General features: G+C 45.9%; 1 protein-coding gene across 2 annotated transcripts in view; it reads left to right on the forward strand.

Moving 5' to 3' along the window:
- The window catches only part of FEZ2 (fasciculation and elongation protein zeta 2), a gene marked incomplete at its 5' end in the record, with an annotated part of 232,690 nt that overhangs the window by 24,040 nt on the left and 196,175 nt on the right, over nt 1–12,475 (forward strand). For both annotated transcript variants that reach the window (XM_082251940.1, XM_082251941.1), the window contains 2 exons: nt 320–428; nt 10,876–10,992. In XM_082251940.1, the coding sequence (XP_082108066.1) occupies nt 320–428; nt 10,876–10,992 (226 nt within the window). The remainder of the gene's footprint in view (nt 1–319; nt 429–10,875; nt 10,993–12,475) is intronic.

Below are 12,475 nucleotides of genomic sequence, written 5' to 3' on the forward strand. Positions count from 1 at the left end.
CGGAGCAAAGTCTAATACCCCATATGTGACGAATATGAAGAGGCGGCAACTGTCGGAGGACTCAGAGAAAGGAATTTTACAGGTAAGATTTTACAAAAATTCCGTTATTTCTCCCTAAAAAAAAAAGATACATCTTCATATTTGAGATTTTTTTGTTATTGTGAAAAAATATGGAGTTATGAGACTTCTTTCTTTCTACCTTTTGCATTCTGTCTATGTAGATTTTACACAGCGTCCCAACTTTTTTGGAATTGTAGATTTAGGTAGACTGCCTATCTGCCTAATCATTTACAGTTTTTTTTGTATATTTCCATTTCAGAATCTGGAACGCTTTGAATGACAACTATGGCAATGTAATGCCTGTGGATTGGAAATCCTCTCATACAAGAGCATTGCACTTACCAACACTAAACCTTGTGGAGAAAGCTGTAAGTATGCAAATGGATGTTGGTGCCAGATTTGCTTTAAGGTCTCTTTCCACTTATGTGCATGCAGCAACAGTTACAAAGCTAAAATATCCAGTCTATGTAAATATATATGTGTATATCATTGAGCTTTTCCCAAAGTGAAACTAGACTCCCAGAAATACGCCTCTCAATTCCAGGGATGTAATGGGTAAGTCCCTTGATGGCTGCTGCCTCCTTCTCCCTGGGTACTTCCAGGTGTTGACTTTTTGGCCTCTTGTCTGGCTGGTCGGGGGATGGCAAGTGCACAGAGGCCTGTCATTCAGCCGGATTGTGCAAGGAATGCACACTGAGCAGCACATACACAGCTCAGTGTGCATTCAGAAGAAGACTGCGAGCAGGCAGGTAGGTGTTTCTTACTGCATCTCTCTTCTACAATAATGTTTTATTAGTTAACTGAAACACTAACTATACCTAAATCCCCCCCCCCCTTATGCCAAGCCTGTAATGTCTATCCTGTAAAGAAAAGATCTTTGTACTTGCCTATGCTGAGAGTGCTTCGGTCTGGTCACATGATCAGGTCCCAGTTTCAGTGAAGAGCAGAGATTGCCACCAACCGCTGCAGAACCTGGACGATGACATCACCCAAAAGCCTAGCTATAGGGCCTCTGTTGTATGCTGTCCCACCTCTACACTGAAGGAGGCACTGGGACCCAATCATATTACTAGACCAGACTGCTCTGAGAATAGTTAAATATACAGATCTTTCCTTTCTCGGGGTAGAAAGAATAGGCTTAGAATAGGGGGTGTTGGAGTAGATTTTGGTATTGTTCGTGTTTGACTGAAAAAAATGCCTTGCCTCCAATATGTGAACTAATAAAGGTGTTTAATTTGACCATTATTAACCATCCCTGTGCAATTACTTCCTATGTTATAAAATGGTTCTAAAGCCTAAAGCGGAGCTCCATCTAACAGGGGAAGCTCTGCTTATCTGCCTCAGCCCCCCCCGGTGCCACATTTTGGCACCTTTGGTGGGGGAGGGGGTAGCGGGTACCTGGTTTTGACCGGTACCCGCTTCCACATCCGCTTGATCTCGCTGCGGCCCCCCTTCCTCCTTCCCCCGCCACCGGGCCATTCACAAAGCGCAGTGAAGGTCTGCCTTACAAGCAGTGGCGGCGGCAGCACCCGAGGGCCGATGGAAAAATCGTCTGGTGTGAAGACACTGATGGATTCCTGGACAGGTCAGTGTCCTAATATTAAGTCAGCAGCTGCAGTATTTATAGCTGCTGAGTTTTAATTTTTTCTGAAGTAGCCTGGACCTCCTCTCTTAGGGTTTTTATGTATTAAGTATTCTATGTATTAAGTTAAAAAACCACCTGTGCTGCAGCTCCCCCCAGATCCCCTTTTTTCTTACTTGAACCCGATCCAGTGATCCGCACGAGCACAGCGGCTCTAGCCGCTGTCTTTCTCCTCATTGGACAGATTGATAGCAGCGGGCTCCATTGGTTTCTTCTGCTGTCAATCAAATCCTCTGACGCAGGGCCAAGTCCCACTGTCTGTGTCAATGGATGCAGCAGCAGGGCTCAGGAGGGAGCATGCACGGGTGCCCCCATGGAAAGCAGCTTACGAAGAGGAGGGGCCTGGAGCCCCGGCAGGGGACCCAGAAGAATACGATCAGGGCTGCTCTGTGCAAAAGCATTGCACAAAGCAGATAAGTATAACATGTTTGTTATTTTATTACATAAAAATAAAGCTTTAGAACTACTTTAACAATTTGCTGTAAATCTACTTACCAGAAAGTCATGAACTTTTCTATGGAGCAAGCTGGAGCTGGACAGGAAAGACTGTCCTAAAATACTAAGAAAGCTTTATCTTTTCTGCTACAGAAGTACTCTAGCGGTATATTGGTACATAGGGGCGCTGGAGTTCAGAAGGGAAAAAAAAAATAACTTTTATTTATTTTTTGTTGCGGTTGATGATTATTAGTTTAATAGAGGCTGCTACACTGCTGGCTATTTTTTTTTTTTTTTACTCTTCTTTTTTTTTTAAAACAAACAAACATGAAAACTTGTACAAAAGCCAAAGATAGAAGATACAGTTAAACTTGGCTGTGAAGCAATATTACAAAGGGACAATGACAGGGCAACACACGCACTCACCAATACAGGTTAAAATTCAAACAAAGAAACCTAGGTCTGGCCCCACAGGTATCACTGAAGAGCTAACTTTGCTATCCAGGGACCCCGTTGGACCATGCAGGAGAGGGGGAGTCTGAAAAGCCTCCATCAGACCCCTTACCAAAGTGTGCCAAGTCTGCGACCCCTGGGATCAAGCAACTGATAACCGTTGGGGGCTGATCTGGCCCAGAGCAATTATTAACCTTGGTGAGTGGGAAAAGAGGTGTCAACCTCCCAAGAGGAGGCACCGTCTGCAAATATACTAACCCTCAAAAAGAAAACAAAAAGGAGAAAAAAAAATATAGGCACTTATCTGAATTCTGACGGAAGACATAATCGCTCACACCAATGATCTCCGCTGTAAAGTAGGTTAAAAGGAAGGTGGTTACTCCGAGGCTGGAAAATGGCCCCAGTCTCACGAGGGCAATGCTTGCTATTTAGGGTAAAAGGAGCACTGTAACGTTGTTGCACACCCACAATGGAGGTGCATAAGTGGACTAGAGTACTATTTTATCAAGAAGGGGCATGGTACATTTACAGGGTGACCTAGCCCTTTTCCTGTCCCTTACCATTACAAACTACTAATTGCAATATTTTGCGTTTGTTGTTTTTGTAACAGAGTGATAGAGTGCGAAGTAAGTCATGCTTTAATGAAGTAGCTCCCATATTTTATAGAACTGTACTTAACGTTTGTGCAAACAGAGTTCAGTGCTGCTACCCATATTATCCACCCTCAACAGCGCTCACAGGTGTCTGATCCACAGGCGCCCATCTGAGAGTAATGATTAATAAAGATGATCCGTACTACTGCTGTTGCTCTAAAATCTTGCTTTTATTCAGGAAACCACAGTGTACAGTACGCAGGTACAGTCAGTTGACACGTTTTAAGCCTACATGACTTTATTCATAACTACAATGAAACATGAAACTTTGAAATATATTGTGGCTAAAGTGTCAAAGGCTCCACCTACTGATTGAATTAATTAATGAAAATTATTGCTAAAACTAAAACCGCTGATGTAAATGCAGAGGAGCCGATGTGTAAGCTACTATATATTTCTCTTTTAGTTCATTGACGGATACAGCGCTCCATTAATTATGACTATGGGGTTATATCGCCTCCTGCAGAAGTAGGAATATGCAGAACGAAAAAACTTGGCTATGCCCATGGTCCATCCTCAGCTGGTATATAAACCCCCCTCTCTGCTATAGGTATTCAGTGTCTAGTCAGGAGTAAAGACCTGGGCTCCCTGCTGGGATCTCTTGGTCCTAGCAATTTTTTCTCCTTCCATGCATCTATTTGCTTTTTTTCCTGGGTGATCTACAGTCAACTGTCGGGCTGGGCGACCAGATGGATAATCTAGATTCAGTAGTCTCCCCAGTCCAGCCAGCGAGCGAGCACGTGCAGACCGCAGCTATGCGCTAGGTCCCCCCTCTGTGAATGTTCCCCAGACCTGGAGTCATGGGGGTTCCAGTGCAGAGGACGCAGTGGAGACCCCTGGGTGTTTCTTCCCCCCCCCCCCCCCCATCCCCTCTCTGTAAAGTCAATGGGGTGATGTGTCCTGCCCTGGCAGTATGGGGTGCAGTACCTTGAGTCTGGTGGGGGTTCCGTCCCGGTGCAGAGGACGCAGCGGGGACGCCTATGACAGTCTGCCATCGTTCTGGCAGCGTTCAGCATGGATGGCAGTTATGTTTGTGTGGTCAATGACGTCACAGTGGCCATTTTCCCTTGGTTTTGCTTGTTCTTCGGCTGGCAGCCATGTTTTGTAGTCCATGACGTCACAGCGGCTATTTTTCCTTGGTCCGGCGTGACACTGGAAATGGCTGGAGCCGTGCGGCGGTGCCTGGGCTCTAGACCCTCCTCTTCCTCAAGGATATGAACTAATGGCACCCATGGCGAGCTGCAGGGTCCAGACATACGACGCTCCTCCGGCGGGTAGGGGGGAGTCCTTGGGTGTCCCTATCTCTCTCTCTTTCTCTCTCTCTCTCTCTCTCTCTCTCTCTGCTAGTAGGTGTCCTAAAGTGTATGGGGATCCATAATGGTGGCAAAACATTTTTGTTGCTGTGGGGTCTCCCTCATCCTATGGTGTCTCTGGGTCACATCTTCCCTTACTGACCATCTCATGGAGGTGCCCAGTCCCTTGGAAATGCCGCTCCCCATTGTTGTGCTGATGGTGATCCTACAGACCTTGGTATCCTGGGTGAAAGTGGTGTGTGGGCAAAGGCCCGGGGAAGTGTCCCCCGCCTTCTCCTTCTCAGTCTGTCTTAAATGATTCTGAGCCTGGTGCTGCCGTGGGCGTGGCCTGTCCAGTGGGACTTGATATCGCACAGCCCCTGATCTGTCCGGTTAGTGAGGATGACTCCTCCACGGTCACAGCAGTGAATGAGAAAAAACGCTGGTGCACGCACTTATTATTGCAGTGCGTGAGATTTTGAAAATGGATGATGTGGCTGATTTGGCCCCTTTTGGTACTCACCTCGTATAGCTAAAGCGTTTCCTTATCTTCCTTTTTTTGACAGATTCATCTATAAGGTGTGGGGGCAACCAAAGCCACTCCTTGTTGTCTACAAAAGTTTCTGTCAGTTATGCCTTTTGAGGAATCCCTTTTTAAAAAAATTGACTCCACTAGTTGTGGACCCTCCCTGTTTCTAGGTTGAATAAAGCAACCACGTTCCCAGTAGAAGAATGCCCATCCTTTAAAGACCCCGCTGACAGGAAAGCAGAGGCTGTGGCATGCAGCATGTTTGCTATGGCTGGTTGGGCATTGCGACCAGCCTTAGCCTCGGTCCTGGTGTCTCAGACCCTAACTGAATGGGCCAAGCTTTTGCTCCAGGGTCTGGGTAAAAAGGACGTTCCCTCTACTTACGATGATCTGGCGCACCAGTTGGTCCAGGGGCTGCAGTTCTTATGTGATGCATCTTTGGATGCGGCTCCAGTACTGTCCAAGCTGTCTGTTACAGCGGTGGTGATTAGGTCCGTGCTGTGGCTTAAGAAATGGTCTGCAGACCAAGCCTCCAAGAAAGCTCTCCTTGATCTGTCCTTTCAAGGTGATTGCCTGTTTTTTTGAAGCTACTCTAGATTAAATCATCAAGGGTCTCACCGGGGGAAGGGGGTACATTCCTGACACAGTCTAGGAAAGAGAAGGAGCCTTGTCGCAAGTATGGCCCCTCCTTCTCAGGCCACAGAAAATTATTTTGTGCTTCTGCAACTGCATATAAGCGAAATAGGTCTTTCAAATCTTCCCAAGGAGGTTCCAAGCAACCATTGGTCATGTAGGCCTAGAGCTGGCTTCTCCGGACCCGCAGACAGGACCCCTTCAGCATGATGGTCTACCCTCACCCATAACTGGGGTGGGGGGAAATATTCACTGGTTTCCGGCCCCATGGGCCTCCTTCATGAGCGTCAAGTGGGATCCACGAAATGATCCCTTTGGGGGTACCAAAGTAATGGGGCAGAGTTTGTCCATTGTGGGGTTTGTAGGCCTTGAGCCTCCTTGTGCGGATATAATTCCTGCAAATGTTCGGGTGACGTTCGAACTACCCAAGGTCCCCCCCATCCCGTCCAGGTAATTTAATCACCTGGGTCTTACTCTGAATTTATTGTTGACGAGGGTGGTCCTTGTTCTGGTTAAACTTTGAGAATCACAGGCCGTGAATTGACTGCTGCTGTTACGCAGACAGTCTTCTCTCTTGACTTTCATACAGGTTCTATGTCTGGTGGTGTCCACCTTCAAGACAGTGCACTTTGCACAGTCCTGTATGCAGCTCCATCAGCAGATTCGGCTCCACAGGAGGATAACTAGGTTTTTGGCGAGGTCACGGGTTCCTCTGGCAGACGTCTGAGGGGCACTGTAAAGCCTCGTACACACGCAACGATTATCGGCCGACCGATCGTCCGACTTTTGTCCAAGTTGTGTTTTGTTGGAATGTGCCTAGACTGCACACGAATTTTCTCGGCCAACAAAATTCTACTTCAGAAGTGATGTCATGTGTTGATTTGTTTTCTTTGTGTTTTTTCTTCACTGAGCATGCCCAGACTTGCTCATCAGATTTTTCCCTGTCGAAATCTGTACTGACTGCACGAAAATCGGCCGTTGTGTTGACGGCCAACAAAAATTTTATAGTCTGCACACCAGATTTTTTTCGGCCGAAAAGTCGGAGTTGGTTGTCAGAAGCATCATACTAACAAGCCGAAAATCGGCAGATCGGACGTTGGCCGAAAATTCCCTGCCAATTTTCGACGCGTGTGTACGGGGCTTAAGACCAGTATCCTCCTTGGCTCAAGCTGCGGTCTCTGAAAATAATCAGGGGTGAGGCTCTTTCAATCATTCTGGTGGCTGTAAACGTACCTTGGGAGCTACCTCTCAGAGAGGACCAGTTGTCTCAAGGGCTCATCTATCATCCTGCTTTACAGTCGCTGGTTTTAATGGCTTAGCTATTGAAAGCCAGGTACTGAGGGATAGAGGTTTGTCTAGATCAATGATCTCTACTATGTTGAAGGCAAGGAAGTTGTCTTCTAGCAAGATCATCATACGTGGAAAGCGTACATTTCTTGGTGTAAATTGGCTCTAATCCTCACTCCTTTTCTGTGGCTCGGATCTTAGCCTTTCTTCAGTGGGACGTTGAGCAGAAGTTGGCCTTAAGTACAATCAAGGGCCAGGTGTCTTCCTTGGCAATCATCTTTCAGCCACCCCTAGCCAGGCACTCTTTAGTTCGTACCTTCATTCAGGGGTTCGACATGTGGCTCCACACGTACAGTCTCTTTTGCCGCCGTGGGATATAAACTTAGTGCTCTTGGTTCTCCTGAAACCTTCATTTGAGAATATTCGGGAGATTCCCTTGCCTACGTTGCCACAGAAGATGGCGTTCTTGGTGGCTGTTACATCAGCATGCAGGGTATTGGAGTTGGCGGCATTATCCTGTCATAGTCCCTATTTGGTGGTCCATAGAAATAAGGTGGTTACTTGTCCCTGTACCTCGTTCCTATCTAAGGTTGTCTCAGACTTCAATTTGAATGAGGACATTGTGTTTGCCTTCCTTGTGTCCCAAGCCGGATCATCCTAAGGAATTTGCTCTGCATACCTCGGATGTGGTTCGAGCGATTCAGGTGTATCTGGCAGCCACGGGGTCCTTTTTCGGCGGTCAGATTTGATTTTTGTGGTTACACAAGGAAAGGGCTTTGGCTGCCATCTCTAGATGAATCAGTCTGACGGTGACTCAGGCCTATTCGAATAAAGATCAGGTTCCTCCTTTCCCTGTAACGGCGCATTCTACTCGGGTGCTTAGTACTTCTTGGGCCTTCCGTCATCAAGCGTCAATATCTTAAGTTTACAAGGCAGCCACTTGGTCATCGGTGCATACTGCGGTCCTAACATTCTTTCCTTTTTAAATGGAGTTTTTTTTTTACTTTTTCTTTATTATTTTTGCTCCTGTGTGAACTACAATCAACTTGTTCCTGTGTGAACTACAATCCACAGCTAGACTGGGCGATGCACTGGATATTCTAGATCATTATGGTCTTCCCAGTCTGGCCTGCGAACACGACCCAACTATTAGCTCCGCGCTAGGTTGGCCGCAACATAACCCCACTAGACGGGGGCTGGCCGGCGAGTGAAAAACCTTGCGAGGTTGCATAGCCCTTGTCACGACATCAGTCATGATCACAATAGCAGCGTATCCCAGGCCGCAGCACCCTCATTCCAAGATGGTGTGGTGGACTGCTGGGAATAGTGCCCACCCGGTACCGTGGTGTGGTGAGTAGTGTCCTCCCTCCTTTCTTACAGAATTGCTAGGGTGGTCGTGGGCCCTCCCTGGGGATGGTAGGCCCTCTCCTGTGTCCTCCCTCCCCCTCATGTGTTTTTTCCTCCATCTCTACAGCAGGGTTCCCCCTGCGTAGATTGCCCTCACCTGCCCCTTGTCTCCCCCCTCCCCTCAGCCCCTCTTGGGGGGCAAGGGTACATTTGAGTAGGGTGGCTTGTTTGGTGTTGGGCTGGAGAATGGTTGGTAGGTGCCACTGTCGGCCCCCCTTTTTGGGGGTCTCCTACCTGGGTGCCTTTGGGGGGGGGGTCCCTGGGAGGTCCCCTCCTGGTGTATGACCTTCTCCCTGGGGTCCCGTGCAGCGCTGCTTGGCACCGCCATTTTGCCATGGATTCTGTATTCCAGGTTTCCCCATAGAGAATAACGGCGGCCATTTCCTTGTAGTCTGAGTACGGTGATGTGCTGCGGGGGCCTCTAGTGTCCCTCTGGCACTTCCTCTTCCTTTTTACATCGCATTGTGGCAGACTGGCGCTCTCCAGCTCTGGGTGGTGAGTCTCTGGGGGTATACGACCCTTCCTCTTCTATATACAGCGCCGCGGGTGCGCTGATTCTCGAGCAAAAAAAAAAAAAACAAACTTGTATCCAAAGTAGATATGCAAAAGCGCTGGTGGAGGCTCTAATTGTGTCAGTGCAGGAAACTTTAAAGTTGGAAGACTCAGCGAATACTGAATCGGTGACGCCGGTGCAGTTTAGCACCCACAAACTTTCCAAGGTGACTAAGGTGTTCCCCTTTCTTGCCTATTTTGACAAGATTCTCACTATTTAGCCTGAAAACTTGAGAGTCCACTGACGAAACACCAGTTTCTTCAGAAGAGACTCCTCAAATGGATATCTCCTATCGAAGTGCTTAGGTATTCCAACCATGCATTTCGGGGAACCCCCAAGTGAGAGGGTCAGCTTGGCAGCCAGGCAACTAACATTTCCAAAAGGAAATTGGTAAAAATCAGTTTTACATGTTCTGTGAACAGTCAACACATGCACTTGTGTAATGCAAGAAAGCACACAAGATGAAGAACTTTAGAATATTCTCAGTGGTAGAAAAAAAAAAATGTAATCGCTGTATAATATAAATATTTAATGTATCTGTTTTTTTTTTCTGATGCTGGGAATCTCCTACAATAAAATGCCCAGTTTAATCATCTAGAAACCCAGAAGACACCTGAGGCTGTTTTTATCCATGTTGCACTAGATTAGTGTACATTTTTCTATTTAACCGTAAATAGGTCATCTGTCCCCGGGAAATCACATTTAGACATAAAAATAGTCCTTATTTTTCAATTTGAAAATAAATTAATTCACCGTAGTAAAGACTATTTGGTATTACCTGTGATTTGTCATGGTTTCAGTTCTTTAATAAAGTTACCTTTTAACCACATCCCACCCAGCGGGGCGGTGGCTGGTCCTGTTCTATCTGGACGTCATATGTCTCATTCCTTCAGAATGAGCAGCTTGTGCGCATCGATTGGTATTGTGGTGTGTCGGATATTCACATTCCTCTATTCAGGCTGACAAGGGTGTAAGTAGAGGAGAGCCAATAGGCAGCTCTCCGGACAGGGGGCATCAATGCGGCGTGGTATGGAGGCGATCATTATGTGGCACTGCTAAAGTGTTATATAAGCCCAGGTTTCTTTGATAGTGGTCTTTAGCTCATCTGCATTGTTGGGTCTGGTGTCTCTCATCTTGCTCTTGACAATACCCCCCAGATTCTCTATGGGGTTTAGGTCTGTTTGAACTCACCTAACCCCCTTAGAGAATCTGTGGGGTATTGTCAAGAGGAAGATGAGAGACACCAGACCCAACAATGCCAACGAGAAGGCAGCTATTAATGCAACCTGGGCTTCCACAACATCTCAACAGTGCCACAGGCTGAACGCCTCTATGCCACGCTGCGTTGATACAGTAATTAATCCAAAAGGAGCTCCGGCCAAGTATTGAGTGAATACTTTATTGTACATAGACATACTTTTCAGTAAGCCAACATTTTTATGTATTTAAAAATCCTTTTTTTTTTTTTTTTTTATTGTAAAATTCTAATTTTCTGAGATACTGAATTTTGGGTATTCACTAGCTGCAAGCCATAATCCTCAACATTAAAAGAAAGAAATGCTTGAAATAGATCACTCGGTGTGTAACGCATCTATATAAAACATGAGTTCCACTTTTTGAATTAAATTACTGAAATAAATTAGCTTTTTGTTGATATTCTAATTTTTTGAGATGCACCTGTAATGTGGTAGCATATCTTGAATACTCCCAACAGGAAGATTTTCTGCCACTGGGCAGTTGTGTGATCCCACGCATCTAGAAAATCCCACTACATTCTTAATGGAATATCCAAATAGTATGAGAGCCCCTTAGTGGCCGCAGCAGGCACGTAGACCCAAAACACAAGCAACGTTATTGAATTTGCTCTTGTTTGTACTTCAAATGCAATCCATACAAAACATAATACTGTTCTAAATTAAATTGTTTTCCAGACAAATGACAATCTAATTCTTGACCTATCTGATGACGAGGAGTTAAGGGAACAATTAGACATGCATTCAATCATTGTATCATGCATAAATGAAGAGCCACTCTTCACGGCTGAGCAGGTAAAGTAATGCTCTCTTGTTTGTTTTCCATGTGTCCCATGCACACTTAAGTGCAGTCTGGAGCTGCAATGTGCTGCATTATATCACAGTGCACTGTACAGTAACATGAATAAAGTGTACCTTTGTACACTTCAAACAAAGTTCAGTGAGAAAAAAGGGAGCTGGGCGATGCACTTAATTACGCATTACACTGCCCCCTACTGCAGTCGGAACTGACAGCTGCTGGGTTCTGGAAGCCTGGGCCTCAATGACACAACTGTTCCACCCTCCTGGTCATTTTGTGATTGGGCTCCCACAGCCTCCTGGGATATGTAATCCAGGTAGCTGCGGGAACAGGACATGTCATTGTGAATTGTGGTGTAGGGCTGCCAAAAAAAAAAAAAAAAACAGAAAAGCCCCTAGACTAAAGTTTTGCTTAAAATAGGGCTAACCAAAGCATAACATAAATAATGTGTAAAAGTAGAAACCATGTAATAAACCTCTTTCTTTATTTTATATTGAGGGACACCGCTTTTCTAGTTAGACTACAATTGGTTATACTGCTGCCAACATGAGGACTGAACTCCAGGAATAAAAAAAAAACTGGAGGCTAGCCCAGGATCTAAAACCCTGCCACACCAGCCTATGTTTTCGTGCTTAGGACATGGAAACAAGGCTAAGCGACTCAGCTATACATGAAAACAGGAACTGGGGTGCAGAAAATTGACAGCAGGTGCTCTGGACTGAAGAGTTCAAATTTGAAGAATTAGGCTCTAGCAGGAGGCAGTTTGTATGCGAAGGGCTGGAGAGTGGTACAGTGATGATTGTAGGCAACAGTGAAGCAAGAAGGAGGTTCCTTGCAAGTTTGGGGATGCAATTCTGCAAATGAAGTTGAAGATTTGGTCCGGATCAGTGGTATCCTTAATGCTGAGAAAAGTAGGCAGATACTTATCCATCATGCCATACCATCAGGGAGGCATGTAATGGATCCCAAATTTATTTTGCAGCAGGTCAACTACTCCAAACATGCAGCCCATGTCATTAAGAACTATCTTCAATATAAAGAAGTACAGAGTCCTGGAAGTGATGATTTGGTTCCCACAGAGCCCTGATCTCAACGTCGAGTCTGCCTGGGATTGCATGAAGAGATAGCTGGATTTAAGGCAACTTACATCCACGAAAGATCTGTAGTTAGTTCTCCAAGATGTTTGGAACAACCTACCTGCCGACTTCCTTCAAAAACCGTGTGCAAGTGTACCTAGAAGAATTGATGCTGTTTTGAAGTTAAAGGGTGGCTACACCAAATATTGATTTGTTTTGGCTTTTCAGTGTGATGCTACTCATTGCACTGAACTGGCCCATGCAGATGTGGTACTTAGACCTCCTCAGATAACCATCACACTTTGCATTGGCACTCCCACGTAATCTGGATCTTCTGTTCGAAGGACCAGTCTACCACTCTGCTTCATGGTTGCTGTATTTATAGAGTTGGCTGTTGAATCCC

This window comes from Pelophylax lessonae (assembly GCF_965119305.1).
Source record: "Pelophylax lessonae genome assembly, chromosome: 3".
NCBI lineage: Eukaryota > Metazoa > Chordata > Amphibia > Anura > Ranidae > Pelophylax > Pelophylax lessonae.